Raw genomic sequence first — 14,929 nt, 5'->3', positions numbered from 1 at the left:
ATTTAAACTCAAACCGTATCAACTCCTGCTTGTAAGGATATTTTAACATCACGAAGACTATTTCTTGTCCATTGCTTATAACATTCCTACTAATGCAGTGTACATGGTAACAAAAGATGAACACGCTCATCCCTAACGCTCCTATCAATTTGTCCCAAGATTAACATGAAAGAAGAAAATCACGGACGACTACTAATCTTTGGAATAATGATTAACACATAAAGAAGATATTTACTTCAATTTTATCAAGATTTGAACAGCATACATGATATGATAACAAATCACTTGTTTATTAACGCACAGAGCTTCGGCGTCCTTCATATGAATAGATTGATAGGGATCTTTTACCAACTTAGACGGAGAGAAAGGTAGGTTTTAAATGGGACAGGAAGCTTCCGTGATCAAATTCAAATATATCATCTTGTAATTTCCATATGTCAAGGGTGTAATAGACAAATTGCTGTAGTGGCGGCGGTAGTTGGCATTCTTTTTGTCCATGAGCTTTTTTCTGGTCATAAATCGTTCCAACGGTTGACTTTGACCAGCTGACTTCTGAATTTAATGATCTCTTAAAAATATTGTCGTGCCGTTTCCAACCTTCGTATATCAAAAAGGCTTACGTGAATGATGGGCTTTGCAAGTTTTTTCTCTCCCTTTTCTCCGTTATATTTCTGGTTCAAATTTGTTTTTTGCTCCAATTTTTTCTTAGTTTGTAAACTTTGACCACCTACGACAGGGATTAAAGTAGTTTCTATAGCGGTAACAATGTAACATAAATTATATTTGGGGTTAAACGATTCATATTTGACAATATTTTCACTGTTTATCATCCTTACATGAATAAAGAATGAATTTATTTGTTGAGCTTCTTTCCTATCTTTGTGAAATACCTGAAGTAAGAAGATGAAGCACGAGCACAACGCTGAGCCATAGCAGTTTGTCGAATCCGATGCGTGATGAGACATTAACATCAAGCTGCCCGGTATTTAGGTACTGGTTCTTACCAGATGATACGCTGACATTTACAGATTGAGAACCTGCAAATAGAAGCTTAGCAATTGCTCCAAAAGAGATCATATCCAACAACACGGACTTTGTAGGTGATGGATCTTACAATCATAGTTCGTCCAACCCATTCGTTGATTCGCGATATCGTAAACAAATATCTTGTCCTTCAGAATGATGTCTGTGGAGAAGCATTGTTCCAGTTAGTTGCAGAGAGTATTTTCAAACACTAAAGCAGTTGTGTAGATGGCAATAAGAATCCGATAGAAGTGTGTGATAATTCAATAAGACTCTGATAAGTGTGTGATGATGCACAAACTGTCGTACTCGAGGAGCCTTTAAAACCAAGTGAACACGATGAGAAATCGATGCTACATAGACAACACAACAAAGGTGTAGATTGTGAACCTCCGAGTATCGTAATTCCTAAACCATGGTTCTTCTGCCAGCCAATACACCATATGGTAGAATCATCCTGCGCATGAGTAATACAATGATTACCAGATAGTTTCGAAGAACTTGTTTCGTGCGCCATACGTAGATAATCTTCGAGTGTTGACTGTGATTGATTAAGCTCGGAGAGTAACTTACAACATAACCTTGTTGAAGAAGGTAATCTTCAGGCTTTAATGGCATGGATGCACCGCCTTTAAAGTTCAATGATACGGAAGGAAATGATTCATCGATGCTGCAGATTCAGAGATGCATTAGACAGACTAATATATTGTAGTTAAAATGCTCAAAAGAAGAAAAGAAGTCCCTTCTTCAATGGGAAAAACCTGCCGGTCGTAATGAAACACTCATTTCCTTTAAATGGTACTGAACGCACAGATGGCGAAAGCCAAGCTATTATCTGCATATAGGATAAGTAGTATTAGACCAAAATATGATGGTATAAACCAATAATGGGATATTTTTATAAAATCATGCTTAGTTTCTCGTATACAAGGATATCAAGTTTTACTTACTGCATTAACAAAGGGATCATAAGCTTGCTCTGCAAGGTAAGCTAATGTGGTTCCAGAGTCGATGATGGTTCCGTGTGTGTTTGATACTTCAAACACAGATGGGCTAATCGATAGTGTTTTCCCATTGACAGCAATACTCTCTAGATGTAAGTTGTAATGAGATCTGGAATCCAAACCAAGGCAGTAAATAATTCCATAGATCTAAAATAAGCAAAAGGGAAAACAACTTGGAGTAAGGATACAAAATATTTGTGACCAATTAAAGAAGAAACCTAATATCAATGCATTTTTTGAGGAAAATAAGTCCCCACGGGATGCCTAGTGGGCTAGAGGGTGGTAGACTTGTTAAAATGGGGCAAGAGATCAATTCCCAACGGGCGCATGGAGAAAAAAAACCCTCCCACCCCAGCCAACTTGGTGGTCGGTTATAAGCTGACCTCGTGATTTATCTCCTTTCACATAACTTGGGGACGGACTGAGGGGCGCCTGGGGTGAGCATAATCACCTTTTGCTAAAATTTTTTGAGGAAAATAGAGAATGCAAATAAGGGAAGCTAAAACATTAGCCAATCTATGTAAGCTGAGAAAAGACCATTAGGCAAAGTGCTTGTGATGAAAACTCTCGATTATTAAGCTCGCACCAAATCATCCACCATCAACTAGGAAACAACCTGTCATTATCAAATTTTAGTTAATGAATCACAAGAATAAACTTTAATTCTCATTGTATAAGAAGCCTTACACTGAACCATGTAATTACTTTTTGTATTTGTGTTGTTCTACTAAGAGAATTGAAGATCCCATCATGTGGGCTTGTGGTGAGCAGTGAAGGTTATTCCATATTCTAGAGTTTGATTTGGATTGACAAGTATGCAGTTTGAGATGATGGATTTTAGCAGTGGTGTTCAGACCCTTACAGCAGTCTCCAAAGCCACCAAGTGGTATCAGAGACATTTGTGATGCTAACAAAATCTAAATCAAATGAGGCCACACCAATCTAAATAAAGATAAAAATCAAAAAACATGTGTGCATTACAGCTGGGGCTTTATATTTCTACTCGATGAATTATACTTCCATCTCTCTGGTACACATAATTTTCATAACTTTTACTCATAATCCCTTGCTACAGAATCAAATCTAAAAGGACTCCATACATGTAAGTAAACCAGTATCACTAGTTGTCTTGTGGTAACAATCAACAGCAGCAATCGACGAATACAGTCTTTATCCAACTGCTAGAAAAGAATGGTTCTGGAAAATAAATAAAATCATCTAAGATCCTATAGCAAGTCCAAATCACAAGCAGAATTAGGCTGACAATATACTTTGTTCAATGACCCCATAGAATTTGCATCAAAGAGACTTACTGTGATGGAACAAGAGGGGTATAGACAATACCCGGTTCAATAATTTCTCCAAGAACCAATATGCCTCCACCATTATCAGATCCCTTCAAGCAATGAGAGAATACTCTAGGAGTCACACCTATAGAGGACAGCTGCGAGATGACGGATAATTGATGCTGTCCAAATCCAAAAATCCCATCAACTGCCCTGTCTGCCTTGGTCAAGTCTCCAGTCTGAGAGTTGCTACATCTGAGCACAAGAAAATGTCAAATTATAAATTCATCCAAGTTGAATCAGCATTTTCCAGCTTCCAAGTATATTAGCCTTAATTTTCAGGGAGATACCATTGAAGTTCATATTCTTCTTTGACATACTTGAATGCTTGTTTAGTTACTCAGAAACTAAACAATTTAGTATAGAAACAGTGAACCAACTTCTCCTCAGTATTTAAACCCCAAAAAATTCAACAACAACAACAAAAAACAAACAAAAAAGGCATTGTGATTTTTTTTTCATTTGAGTTAACCAACTTCATACCAAAATTGCAAAAAAATTTGGGCAATAATGAATTATAAAAAGATCAAATCTTAATAACTATTTGTTACCCAAACATAATGGTAGCTGAGGAATTCACTGTCTGCTGGTTTCCCATAACTGCCTCAAAATACATGGTATCAGATACATAATATCCAGACGTGCCACTCCCATCACCATACTGGAAAGAGTAACTGCAAGGGGAGTTTGAAGAACTAGAAGTAGAGCACAATGTTTCCCCATTTTGGAGGCCTGAGGTGCACCTATCATCAGAGCAACGGATTTGTGATGATGCGAAAGAAGTTTCAGGATTGAAGTACTCAAGCTGGATCTACAATGAGCAAATGACAACTTATGCAATTAGACTTCATTGAAGCTCTAAAAGGAATTGCCTTTTAAGTCTTAGAGAGTATCATCCATCAAATAAGAACAATTTCAGAAGTACAGAGAATTGATCTGTCACACTGAATCACTGATTGAGGGAGTTCAAAATTTAGAAAAGAGAAGAGTTCTTACGTTCAACCCACTGGATGTAGGGCATCCATTGCAAGGATTGCATGCCACCCACAAGATATCGCTTCCTGTATCAATCTGAACATAGAATTCTTTTGAGGGGTTCCCCAATTGGACACGAGTATAATAAAGTCTGTCATTACAAATTCAGAATCAGAAATTTCTAAGTGCATTAAACAGGAAAAAAAAATTGAAAGACCAAATGAAAAAGGAGGATGAAACATAGAGCCTCTATTAGTAATCCGTGCAGTTGTGCAACAGAAAAGTCAAGGTTTGCACGAAGAGAAAAAAGTGGAGAAAAAAACTCAAAAAGGTCACATTTTTAGTGAACATAGATGGGAAAAAAATTCCAACCGACGCAAGGAAGGGAAGCGGATACCCGACGGCGAAAGGATTGGCGGCGCCCCAAAGGGGGAAATTCACCACCTCGACGGCGGATGACTGCAGAAGCGACCGACCTGCGTGCCGGGCCCGATCCCGCGACCGGAGGTGCTCCAGCCCAATCCCTTTCGTTGGCAGCGCCCTCTCCAGCCTCAGCTTCGGCGGGAGAATCCAGTCGCCGGCCTTATCAGAGGAGACATGATCTATCAAGCAGACCGCCCAGATCGCGAGCAGTAGGATCAACGGAGGCCCCCACATCTCCCGATCAACCAACCACTCTTCTTCCTCTCCGCAAAGGCTTCACTTTTCGTCTTTTTTCGTATAAAAGGAGTTGCGACCGAAGAGCTTGCAGAGGAAGCGAAGTAGATGAGAAGATGAAGAGGAAGGGAAAAGAAAGGGATAGCGTGAGGCTGCGATGCCATTTACATGCTCCTACTCTTCCTCTTCCTCTTGCTCTTCCTCTTCCTCTCGAGCTCCATCTCTGCTTTGGTTTCTTGTGGATGACGAATCTGATGACTTGTGCAGATATTATTCGCCGCCATAGTAGAGAATCCTGTACGGTGTACTCGGGGACTAAGCTAAATATTCATTTTGTCCCCAAAATATTTTCCTTTTTTCAAATAGCTCCAAAATAATCAAATACACTGAAAATTTCAAACTCTTAAGATAATCCTAACCATTCAAATTATATAAAAAATAAATGAACCAATTTATAGTTGACTGTCAAGTTAGTCGGGAAAAAATTTCAAACTCTTACACACTATTTGATGATGAAAAATAGTTTCTAAGACAAAAAAAATTATAAAAATTTGCATCAAATTGTCCTGATCAAAATTTTAATAATCCTAACAATTCATTCAATCTCTTGATTGAATACATCCCTCTTAACTTTGGCAAATACTTTGCTTCAATTTTCTTTGATGTAAAATAATAGTGTGTGCCAAATAGGAGTAAACAGATAGTAAACTTAATTTGATTATTTGTCACACGTAAATACAAATAAAAACACAAGTCAAATGAGATGGATGAACTACAAAGATGAGTGTTGAGCAGGCTAAGCAAGTCTAATGAACCGAGTCAAGCAATCAAGGCAAATTGAATAGGTTGGACCTACAAGCCATTCATCTCTTTAATTTGTTTTTTTCAATCATCTAGTTTTCTATCTATTGGACTAAGCAAACAGAAGAATAGTAAACAATTGAAGGATAATATAGATGATATTTATCCATCCAATCACACAAATCTATTCATATGGATATTAGAGAAATGGCAACAAGACAACAAAAATGATTTAATCCCCCAAAAGTTGAGCTTGTTACATACATATGGATGCAAATACCTTTAGTAGCTTACAGCATCAAAAACCTTGACAATTTCTCATTTCACCCAATTGAAATATCTGGAGGGGAAAAAAATAGGATCAGCTGTTGACTGTGATGTATAATGAAATTTCGGCTTAAATCAAAGAAACAAAACTAAAACTTTAGGTTTGTACGCCGACTATGTCAATCATTTGATTTGTTGTGCTTAGTGTAGCAAGGGGTTTTGCTTCCTCTTTTGATTTAAAACTTTGGCTTTTTACATTCTTCAAACTGTTTGGCAACCTTTTCATTGCTTCCGTGGTAGGACACATACCATGACAATGAAGACGATTGCATGCTGCACCATACTTATTTCCTTCGGTTGGGTTAGCTTTGCTGAAACTCTTTGTTTGAGTTAACTTGTGTGACTTAACGCGAGTAAGAGGTACCTTGGGGGCAACCAAAATGACCAAACTTAGAACAAGTAATGCAACTGATAAGCTTTGCTGAGAGAAATCTAGCAGAGAGGACCAGTAACAAAAGCTTGTAACTAAAAAGAAGGGATTAACCTTGCAGGAACACTACTTCATTCATGGTGGATAAGTAAGATTCCTTCTTGCAATAACTTGTGTAAAAGATATTAATCTTTTAATTCAAAATGAATAACTTGCAAATTCTTTGTCTAGAATAAATATAATAGAAAAGCAGTGAGTACCTTCTTTAATTCAACCTTTGGTGGAGGACCCTCATTCTAGAACCTCAGAACAGGGTTTGCTTTGAAATTCAAGTTCTTTCTGAATTCCTTAAGAGCTTCCTCTTGCTCCTCCTAGAAAATATGAGAAGCTTATGATTTAAAATTAGAAATATCTGGACAACAGATGGCATATAAAGTTTAAATCTTTGCTTTTATCAGGAAAAAAAAAATCTATATGGTATGTTAGGCATCCACCACAAGAATATTTAATCACAAGCCCATATGCCAAATTGTCACAGCACCAAATTCTAACTGCAACTTAAAAATTTTATTGACTGCACAAATGCAAGTTGTTCAAAACAAATCTATGAATCTGCACTGGTGAACCCTGCCTCCAAATATTGCTTAGGAAGAATTGACATTGACAAAGATATTGCAAGATAAATGCAACAAATAACAAAGTACAAATTCTCGTGAACCATGACAAATATCCTATATATAATGTGAAAGCATACCCTCATCCTAGCTTCGAATTGCATTTTCTCTGCTTCCATAGAATGATGTTTCTGTTCTAATTTAGTGTAGAACTGAAGAAAAAAAAGCCTTAATAGAGAAAATGCAGTAGAGAAAAAATGACAACCATGATATTATGTGGATTTAAGCTTTATGATAACAACAAAAAATGCCTTAATAGAGAAAATACAGTACTTCTTTTCGCTTTTCTGCAGGTTCAATGCATCTGAAAGTAGGAGCAGTAGCGACAGTTGTTCTTCCTTTACATGTTTTGACAGAAGCTGCATGACTAATAAATAGTTGAGGAAAAACTAATAGAGGATCTATAAAATCATGTAGTCAGAAATTTAAAAAAAAAAAAGGGATACACAGGAGCAACAGAGTAGCGATAGCCAGTGACAGTCTGGTCTACTTTCATGTCAGGTTGCAAATGTGAATTGTCTGCTCCCCCATGCTTTTCTTTGCTGGCAGTTGCTTCATCAGTAGAACCATGACGATCTTCAGTTGCAAGAGAAAATGGTTGAGGAACAGTGTAACTATGTCTTGCATTTCCAACATTATCATGCTTCGATGCTTCTGGCTTATGATTAATTTTTGAGGGGCATGCATATTTGCTGATCCCTTGCGATTAAATACTATGTGTCTAGGATCAAGCGCTACTTTTCCTATCTTGTATTGACATCTGTTAACATTTCCTATTAAGTTGTCCTTTTCATATTAGTTTTCAGTGAGCCATTGTTTGATAGGGGGAAAAAATCATGTACATCTTCCTTTTAGCACAATTTTACTCTCATGCGCAAGTACATTGGTTACAGAGTTTTCAATAGCATACAATCCAAAAAAGGTGGTGATCATGCAGTCTTACATTAAAAGATCTAAATGTACTTTTGTACACACTTTCAGAAGAGACCAGTTATCCATGGAAAATTTTATTCAAGGAAAAGCAATATGTTCCCAGAATTAGTAAAGGGAGATTTTAACATGAAATTACCATGAAAAAAATGATCCAGGAAATAAGCAATACCAAGAGCAAAATCGATTAGAGAGTAAGTTCCACAAAGAATTCAATGAAAGCAGTAATTTTTAAGACGGTATTAGAAATATAATACGTTGAACAAGCTCTCATCTACTAAGGAAGATGCTTCCCTCCAATTCTTTCTTTTATCTTTTGCTTTCACTGTCATGGCTAAAATCAATTAGTCATTTCATGGAAAATCAAATCCATCACAGAGACCTGATGAATCATGCACCAAGGGAAGACCTGTATTGTTTGCACTGCACATTTAGACGATATGCATTCGCGCAAATAGTGCCCGTGAGATCAATCGCGTAACAAGAACTATCCAAACCAAGAAAATGAGACAGACGCAGGATGTATTTCAATCACAAAATCAAATCTCGCGAAATAGAAGAAAATTAGAACATAATCCGTCTTAAATTCAATCACAAAGTCAAATCTAGAAGGAAAAAAAGAAACAATTCAGCGATGAACAAGAGCTCCAGCCAAATTACCCATCAAATGGTCACTCAAATCTCCAAACGTCTACCCTAACAGGATTGGGGCGGATTCAAACAACGAACGGGAGATCAAACGACAGAATTTAGCAGAGGCCTCGAAACCCAACGAAGAGAGAACCAAAAGGGAAAGAAACAAATGCCATTGGAACCTCGTACCTCTTCGTTTCGACCTGCGATGGCTGCGATTGCTTCCTTCGCCTCAGCCTCCTCTTCCACGGCGGTCGCCGCCCCTTCTCTGGACGACGTTGAGCTCCGTTATGCTATTTACAGCACCTCCCTTCTCTATTGGCGGCGCCATCACTAGTTCACCACCACGTGGAGTGGAGTCCCATTAAGCCACAGCTTCAAGGGTGAGCTTACCGTAATCGGTGGAACGGTGAGAGGACTCGGATTAATCGGATGAGTATTACACGAACAACACAACGTCGCACGCATAAAGGCACCTGCATATAATAAGAACATGACCAGGGCCCCATGCTAGTCAACAATTTGGAGGTGGTAAGAACTGCGGGTGTCTGTCACAAAAGCAAGACATTTTATCACTGGAGTTAAAAACATTTAGGGTAGTTTTGTTCTCTCCTATGAATCGGAATGGGAATATGAATGAATATGAACTTGGATATCATTCTTAAAAATGATATTTAGTTAATTAAATATTTTCAATCGGAATGAACCTAAATTTTCTTTTTTATTCTTACAGGAAAATAAGAGAAAAAAAATTAAATAGGAGAGAAAGTTGAATGTGAGAAACATATAATAAGAGAAAATGATGAGAGAGAAAGTGTGTTGGAAAAAAATGAAAAGAGAGAAAGTATGATCAAAGAAAATGAGGAGAGTGCTGACAGAGAAAGTGTGCTGACAGAGAAAGAGTCAGGGGAAAAAATGAAGAGAGAGAATGTATTATGAGAGAAAATGAAAGAGTGAGGAGAGAGCAAGTGGGTTGAGAGAGAAAGTGGGTTGGGAAAAAAACAAAGAAAGAGAAAGTATGATGAGAGAAAATGAGAGACTGAGGAGAGAGAAAGTATGCTGAGAGAGAAAGAGTTATGGAAAAAAAAAAGAGAGAGAAAATGAAAAAGTGAGGAGAGAGAAAGTATGATGAGAGAGAAAGTTGGTTGAGAGAGAAAGAATGATGGGGAAAAATAAAGAGAGAGAAAGTGTTATGAGAGAAAATGTGAGATTGGAGAGAGAGAAAATATGATGAGAGAGTGTGTGCTGAGAGAAAAAGTGTGATTAGAGAAAATAAAGAGAGAGTGTGTGATGAGAGAGAATAAAGAGAGAGAAAGTGTGATGATAGAAAATGAGGAGAGAGTATGCTAAGAGAGATTGAGGAGAAAGAAAGTATGATGAGAGAGAAAGTACGATGAGAGAGAAAGTATGCTGAAAAAATAAGTAGAAAGTGTGATAGAAGAGAATGAAGAGAGAGAAAATAAGGAGAGAGAGTGTATGATGGAAGAGAATATAGAGAGAGAATAAGGAGAGAGAAAGTATCTTGAGAGAAAAAATATGATGATAAAATAAGGAGAGAGAAAATATGATGATAAAATAAGGAGAGAGAAAATATGATGAGAGAGTGTGTGTGAAATTAAAAAAAATTGAACAAATATACTAAGGATATTTTTGTCTAAAATTTAATTCACATTTCTATTCCATCAAAAACCCAAGGGAGGGGTGAGTTTCATCCATATCCAAATTTTTGGATTTCATTCCAAAATCTTGATTCTATTCTCATTAACCAAACACAAGATTTGAGAATGAATCCATTCCCTCATTCCCAAACCCACAAACCAAACGCCACCTTGATTTATTTGATTTTCATTTAACCGGTTTTGTCACTAAGGGTGAGTAATTAAATTAATTAAAAATTATTTAATATTAATTAATTGAATTAAATTACAAATTAATTATTTTAGTTAATATTGAATTAATTGAATTTGTTTAAAAAATAATTAAAAAATTTATATAAAATAGTTTAGCATGAAGATCCATTATGGTCGATATTCAATATTTATTCCCATGTTGGTGTTTAGTCTACTAGGGTGTGGGCCTATATGTATTGAAGAGTGTGCGCGCCCATTTTAAGAGCAAAAGGTGAATACGTTTGCCCCCAGCGCCCTCGCTAGCTCGCCCAAAGAGTAAAATAGAGAAGGTAAATCACAGTAATTAAAAAGGCAAGTGGCAGGTGAAGTGAATTTTCCACGGGTTACATGGATTTATGCCCCGCCAACCTCGAGAATTGACCCCTAGACCTTATGGGACATCAACCCTGTCACTTGTAAAGAAAACCATAACAGATGAAACTCCGACACTCCAAGAAGATCGAAGTGACTAACTGTGAAGGAAACTCTCTTAATGTGAAGATACTTCAAGGAATTACAGGAAATATAAAGCAACTGGAAGATAATTTTAACAATCATTACAAAGTTATCTAAAGACTCACACCTATCAACTAATTTGAAATAAATTTTCTTGAAAAGTAATAATGCATTAAAACCACCCAAAAAGTATGAACCCATAAATATTTCTTGAAACCCAGCAGTAGACTAAAATTATTTTAGTCTACTAGAAACATCACTTTATAATTTAACACTCCCCATTAAAGTGATGTTCTCAGAACTAAACCCAGCTTTGATCACAGATCGTCGAATGCACCCTTTGAAAGTGATTTTGTAAAAATATCGGCAATATTGTCTTCACTTTTAACTGTGATCATATCAATAATCTTGTCAAGCACTTTCTCACGAATGAAATGATGCTCAAGTTCAATATGTTTCGTCCTCGTGTGGAAGACAGAATTAGATGTAAGCTTGATTACACTAAGATTATCTCCATGAATAGGAATGGGTTGATCAATGGGCACGTGTAGATTCTCAAAGAGTCTACGAAGCCACATACACTCTTGAGCAGCATGAGCAGAGGCTTTGTACTCTACTTTCCATCAATAAAACCAAACTTCTTGACAAGCCGTTTAGTATAGCTGAACTGAGACGCAAAAATTGTCTTATCCAGATTTTCAATTTGAAGCCCAAGAAAATTACTAAGCTCCCCTAGTTTCTTCATATCAAAACGCAACAAAAGTTCTTCTTGAAGGCTAATGACCTCTGCATAATTGTTGTCCGTTAGAATTATGTCATCCACATACAATAGAATGACAACCATAAGTCCTTGATGTTTTTTGATAAAGAGACTTAAATCCGCTTTAGAAGTTGTGTAACCGCAGAATCTTAAATATTCTGCAATTTTTCTATACCATGCTCGTGGAGCTTGCTTTAATCCATAAAGGGTTTTCTTCAACGTACACAAAATCCGGATGATACTCAGACACAAATCCAAGCGGTAAATATGTCTATCAAGCTCTCCATATAAGAAAGTATTTTTCATGTCCAACTGCCACAATTTCCAACCAAGGCTAGCCGCTAATGATAGAACAGTATGTATTGAACTCATCTTCGCCACGGGGCTAAATGTTTCTTCGTAATCTTCCCCGTATTTTTTAGAGAAACTTCAAGCTATTAGCCTTGCTTTGAATCGATCTATGCTCTCGTCATCCTTTCTTTTTATTCGAAAGACCCATTTGCATTAAACAAGTTGCACTTCAGGAGATTTTGGAACCAAGTCCCACGTTTGATTTCTCTACAGGGCATCCATTTCTTCCTTCATAGCAGCTTCCCATTCTTTCACTCCTTTAGCTTCATCATAAGAAGATGGTTCTTCATCGTCAATAGGATTCGCAAAGAAGCAAGAAAATTTTGTGACAAAATTATCATCTCTATAATGAGATGGCCGCACAACATTTCGTCTCGGACATTGGCTGATTGTCTCCTCCTGAGAACCATAATTTTGGATAGAACACAAGTTCTCCCTTTCCCCTTGATTTTCTTCGGACAAATCTTATGAGAAATTGGACAATGACAAAGTTATTGTATCATTTTCTTCCTTATAGGCATTTTTAGAATCATGGGAAGAGATCACATCAAAGATAACATCACAAGATACAATACATTTATTAGACGTAGGATCCATACACCGTCAACCCTTTCTTAATCGGCAAAAATGCTTTTAATTGCCTTAGCATCCAACTTACTCTTTTGAGAATCAGACACATGAATATAGCATATTAAACCAAAGACTCGATGATACTCTACATTTGGTTTAACACCAAAGAGCAATTCATAAGGTGCCTTATTATTTGTCGAACTAAGTGGCACTCGGTTAATCACATAAGTTGCACATTTCATGCCCTTTGCCCACAATGCTTTGGGCAAATTCTTTGCATGCAACCAACATTTGCAGGTCTCCACAAGATTTCTAATTTTTTGCTCAGCCACACCATTTGGCTGTGGCGTCTCCGGACAAGACATTTCTCTTTTAATGCCATTTTTCGACAAAATGAGAAAAATTCATTTGAACAGAATTCCCCTCCATTATCTATCTGCAAAATCTTGATCTTTCTACACAATTTCCCTTCCATAATTTCCTAGACAAGAAATCTTGAAAATACCTTTGATTTGTGTTTTACAAAATAAACCCATATGAACCATGTATAATCATCATCCACAAATAGCAACATATAGTTAGATCCAGAATAAGAAGTGGTTCGAGTAGGATCCATCAACTCACCGTGGATTCGTTCCAAAGGAGCTGTACATCATGAATTTGAGCTCTTGAAAGAAAGTCTGTGTGCCTTTCCAAACTGACAGTCTTCACAAATTCTTTCATCCTCAAACTTTGATAAATCGGGCAAACCATCAACCATTTTTTCCTGAATCATAACCTTCAGCTTAGTCATGTTTGGATGACCAAGCCTCGCATGCCACAAAGAGGTAGTATCATTTGTATTCATCTTCTCAATGTATGAACTTGATGCAGATAGAACAAATAAATCATTAATACGCGTACCAATATGAACAACATCGGCTTAAATTTATTTGACGTTCCAAAGAAACTTCACATCGCGTGGTCCAAAGAGCACAAAATTTTCAGCATCCACCAAATTTGCGACTAAGAAAAGATTCTTTTGTATCCCCGGTACGTGACATATACATTTAGCGTGATTGATTCTCCACGATTATTGTCGATGACAACGGTGTGTTCTTTCTGAAATTTATGAACCGTATTATCAGCGGTGATAATACCGTTGTCGCTATCATGTAACCGAGAGCATGAAAAAATTGATTTGTCTCCGGTAAGATGATGACCGCAACCAGAATCCACAATCCATTCATTGTTGGTTGAATGCTTCGTGTGAGAAGCTCCTTTAGCCATTAAGCATGTTTCCCGTTGAGTTTTTCCATCAACAATATCAGTAAGAAAGCAATTCTTCCAATCATCTTCCTTTGGCTGTTCAGACTTCTCGGCCACATCGGTCATATTTGCGTAATTTTCTAACTTCAATTTAACTCGACAATTCTTTCTAATATGACCGAGTTTGCCGCACTTGTAACATTTAAACGTCTTCTTAGATGCTTTAGAATACTCTAGAATACCTTCTTCCATCTTACCTTTGCTTTTATAAAAACTCCCCTTTTTAATAAACAAGACACTCTTCGACTCATCCTTAATGTTCGTTGTAACCATTTGCTTGGCCAACGACTCCTGTGACGAGAGAAGATTTTCAAGTTCTTCTAGTGATGGTTGTTGAGTCCATCCTTGAATCGAAGTGCTAAACTAAGTATACTCAGGCTGAAGACCACGGATAATATATCACTTTTTTCTTACTTCCGAGATTCGCTCTTCAGGATTTAGAAGAGAAATTTTTGAACGTAAATTTTTTTACTTTAAGAAAATATTCAGAAATCTAGATACCATCTTGCTTCACAACCGCCAATTCGTTTTCGAGCATTTGCAGCTGAGCCTTATTCCTCTTATTGAACAATTGATCAAGAGTTTGCCAAATTTCACGAGCAACCCCATATCCGATTATATGCTCAAATATTCCATGAGAAATGAATCTCTTCAAAACAAATTCTGCCTTGGCATTTTGTTGTTTCTATTTCTTAAACGCTTCTGCATTCGCTGCGACATTTTCCGAAGACAGTGATTAATCTTCCTCACGAAAATAATTGGAGCTCTGATACCATGTAAAGAAAACCAGAACAGATGAAACTCCGACACTCCAAGAAGATCCAAGTAACTAACCGTGAAGGAAACTCTTTTGAT

General features: G+C 37.0%; 2 protein-coding genes across 5 annotated transcripts; both read right to left on the bottom strand.

The window, feature by feature from the left end:
- Positions 1 to 211: 211 nt before the first annotated feature.
- Positions 212 to 9,082, bottom strand: LOC122055405 (aspartic proteinase 36-like). Of its 4 annotated transcripts, XM_042616832.1 has the most exons (18): positions 8,930 to 9,082; positions 7,624 to 7,753; positions 7,451 to 7,544; positions 7,258 to 7,329; positions 6,764 to 6,874; positions 6,383 to 6,497; positions 6,087 to 6,146; positions 4,746 to 5,300; positions 4,370 to 4,499; positions 3,925 to 4,184; positions 3,341 to 3,568; positions 1,974 to 2,136; positions 1,785 to 1,858; positions 1,597 to 1,693; positions 1,414 to 1,480; positions 1,115 to 1,186; positions 891 to 1,037; positions 212 to 597 (listed from the first exon to the last, which is right to left on the bottom strand). In XM_042616832.1, exons 8-18 carry the CDS (start codon positions 5,003 to 5,005, stop codon positions 353 to 355), a joined length of 1,743 nt encoding a protein of 580 aa, XP_042472766.1. In that variant the 5' UTR covers positions 5,006 to 5,300; positions 6,087 to 6,146; positions 6,383 to 6,497; positions 6,764 to 6,874; positions 7,258 to 7,329; positions 7,451 to 7,544; positions 7,624 to 7,753; positions 8,930 to 9,082; the 3' UTR covers positions 212 to 352. The 4 variants fall into 4 exon arrangements, with proteins under 4 accessions (XP_042472766.1, XP_042472765.1, XP_042472767.1 ...); XM_042616831.1 differs by lacking the exon at positions 7,258 to 7,329; XM_042616834.1 differs by lacking the exon at positions 7,258 to 7,329 and having other exon boundaries at positions 438 to 727.
- Positions 6,800 to 9,071, bottom strand: LOC121967937 (protein WVD2-like 1). The gene is made up of 5 exons (XM_042518476.1): positions 8,990 to 9,071; positions 7,626 to 7,753; positions 7,429 to 7,536; positions 7,258 to 7,329; positions 6,800 to 6,874 (listed from the first exon to the last, which is right to left on the bottom strand). The coding sequence occupies exons 1-5, from the start codon at positions 9,069 to 9,071 to the stop codon at positions 6,800 to 6,802; spliced, it is 465 nt and encodes a 154-aa protein (XP_042374410.1).
- Positions 9,083 to 14,929: the final 5,847 nt, after the last annotated feature.

Source organism: Zingiber officinale, chromosome 3B, assembly GCF_018446385.1.
Source record: "Zingiber officinale cultivar Zhangliang chromosome 3B, Zo_v1.1, whole genome shotgun sequence".
NCBI classification, from domain to species: Eukaryota; Viridiplantae; Streptophyta; class Magnoliopsida; order Zingiberales; family Zingiberaceae; genus Zingiber; species Zingiber officinale.
The sequence above is the reverse complement of the archived record's forward strand: the minus strand, read 5'-3'. Positions and strand labels throughout refer to the sequence as shown.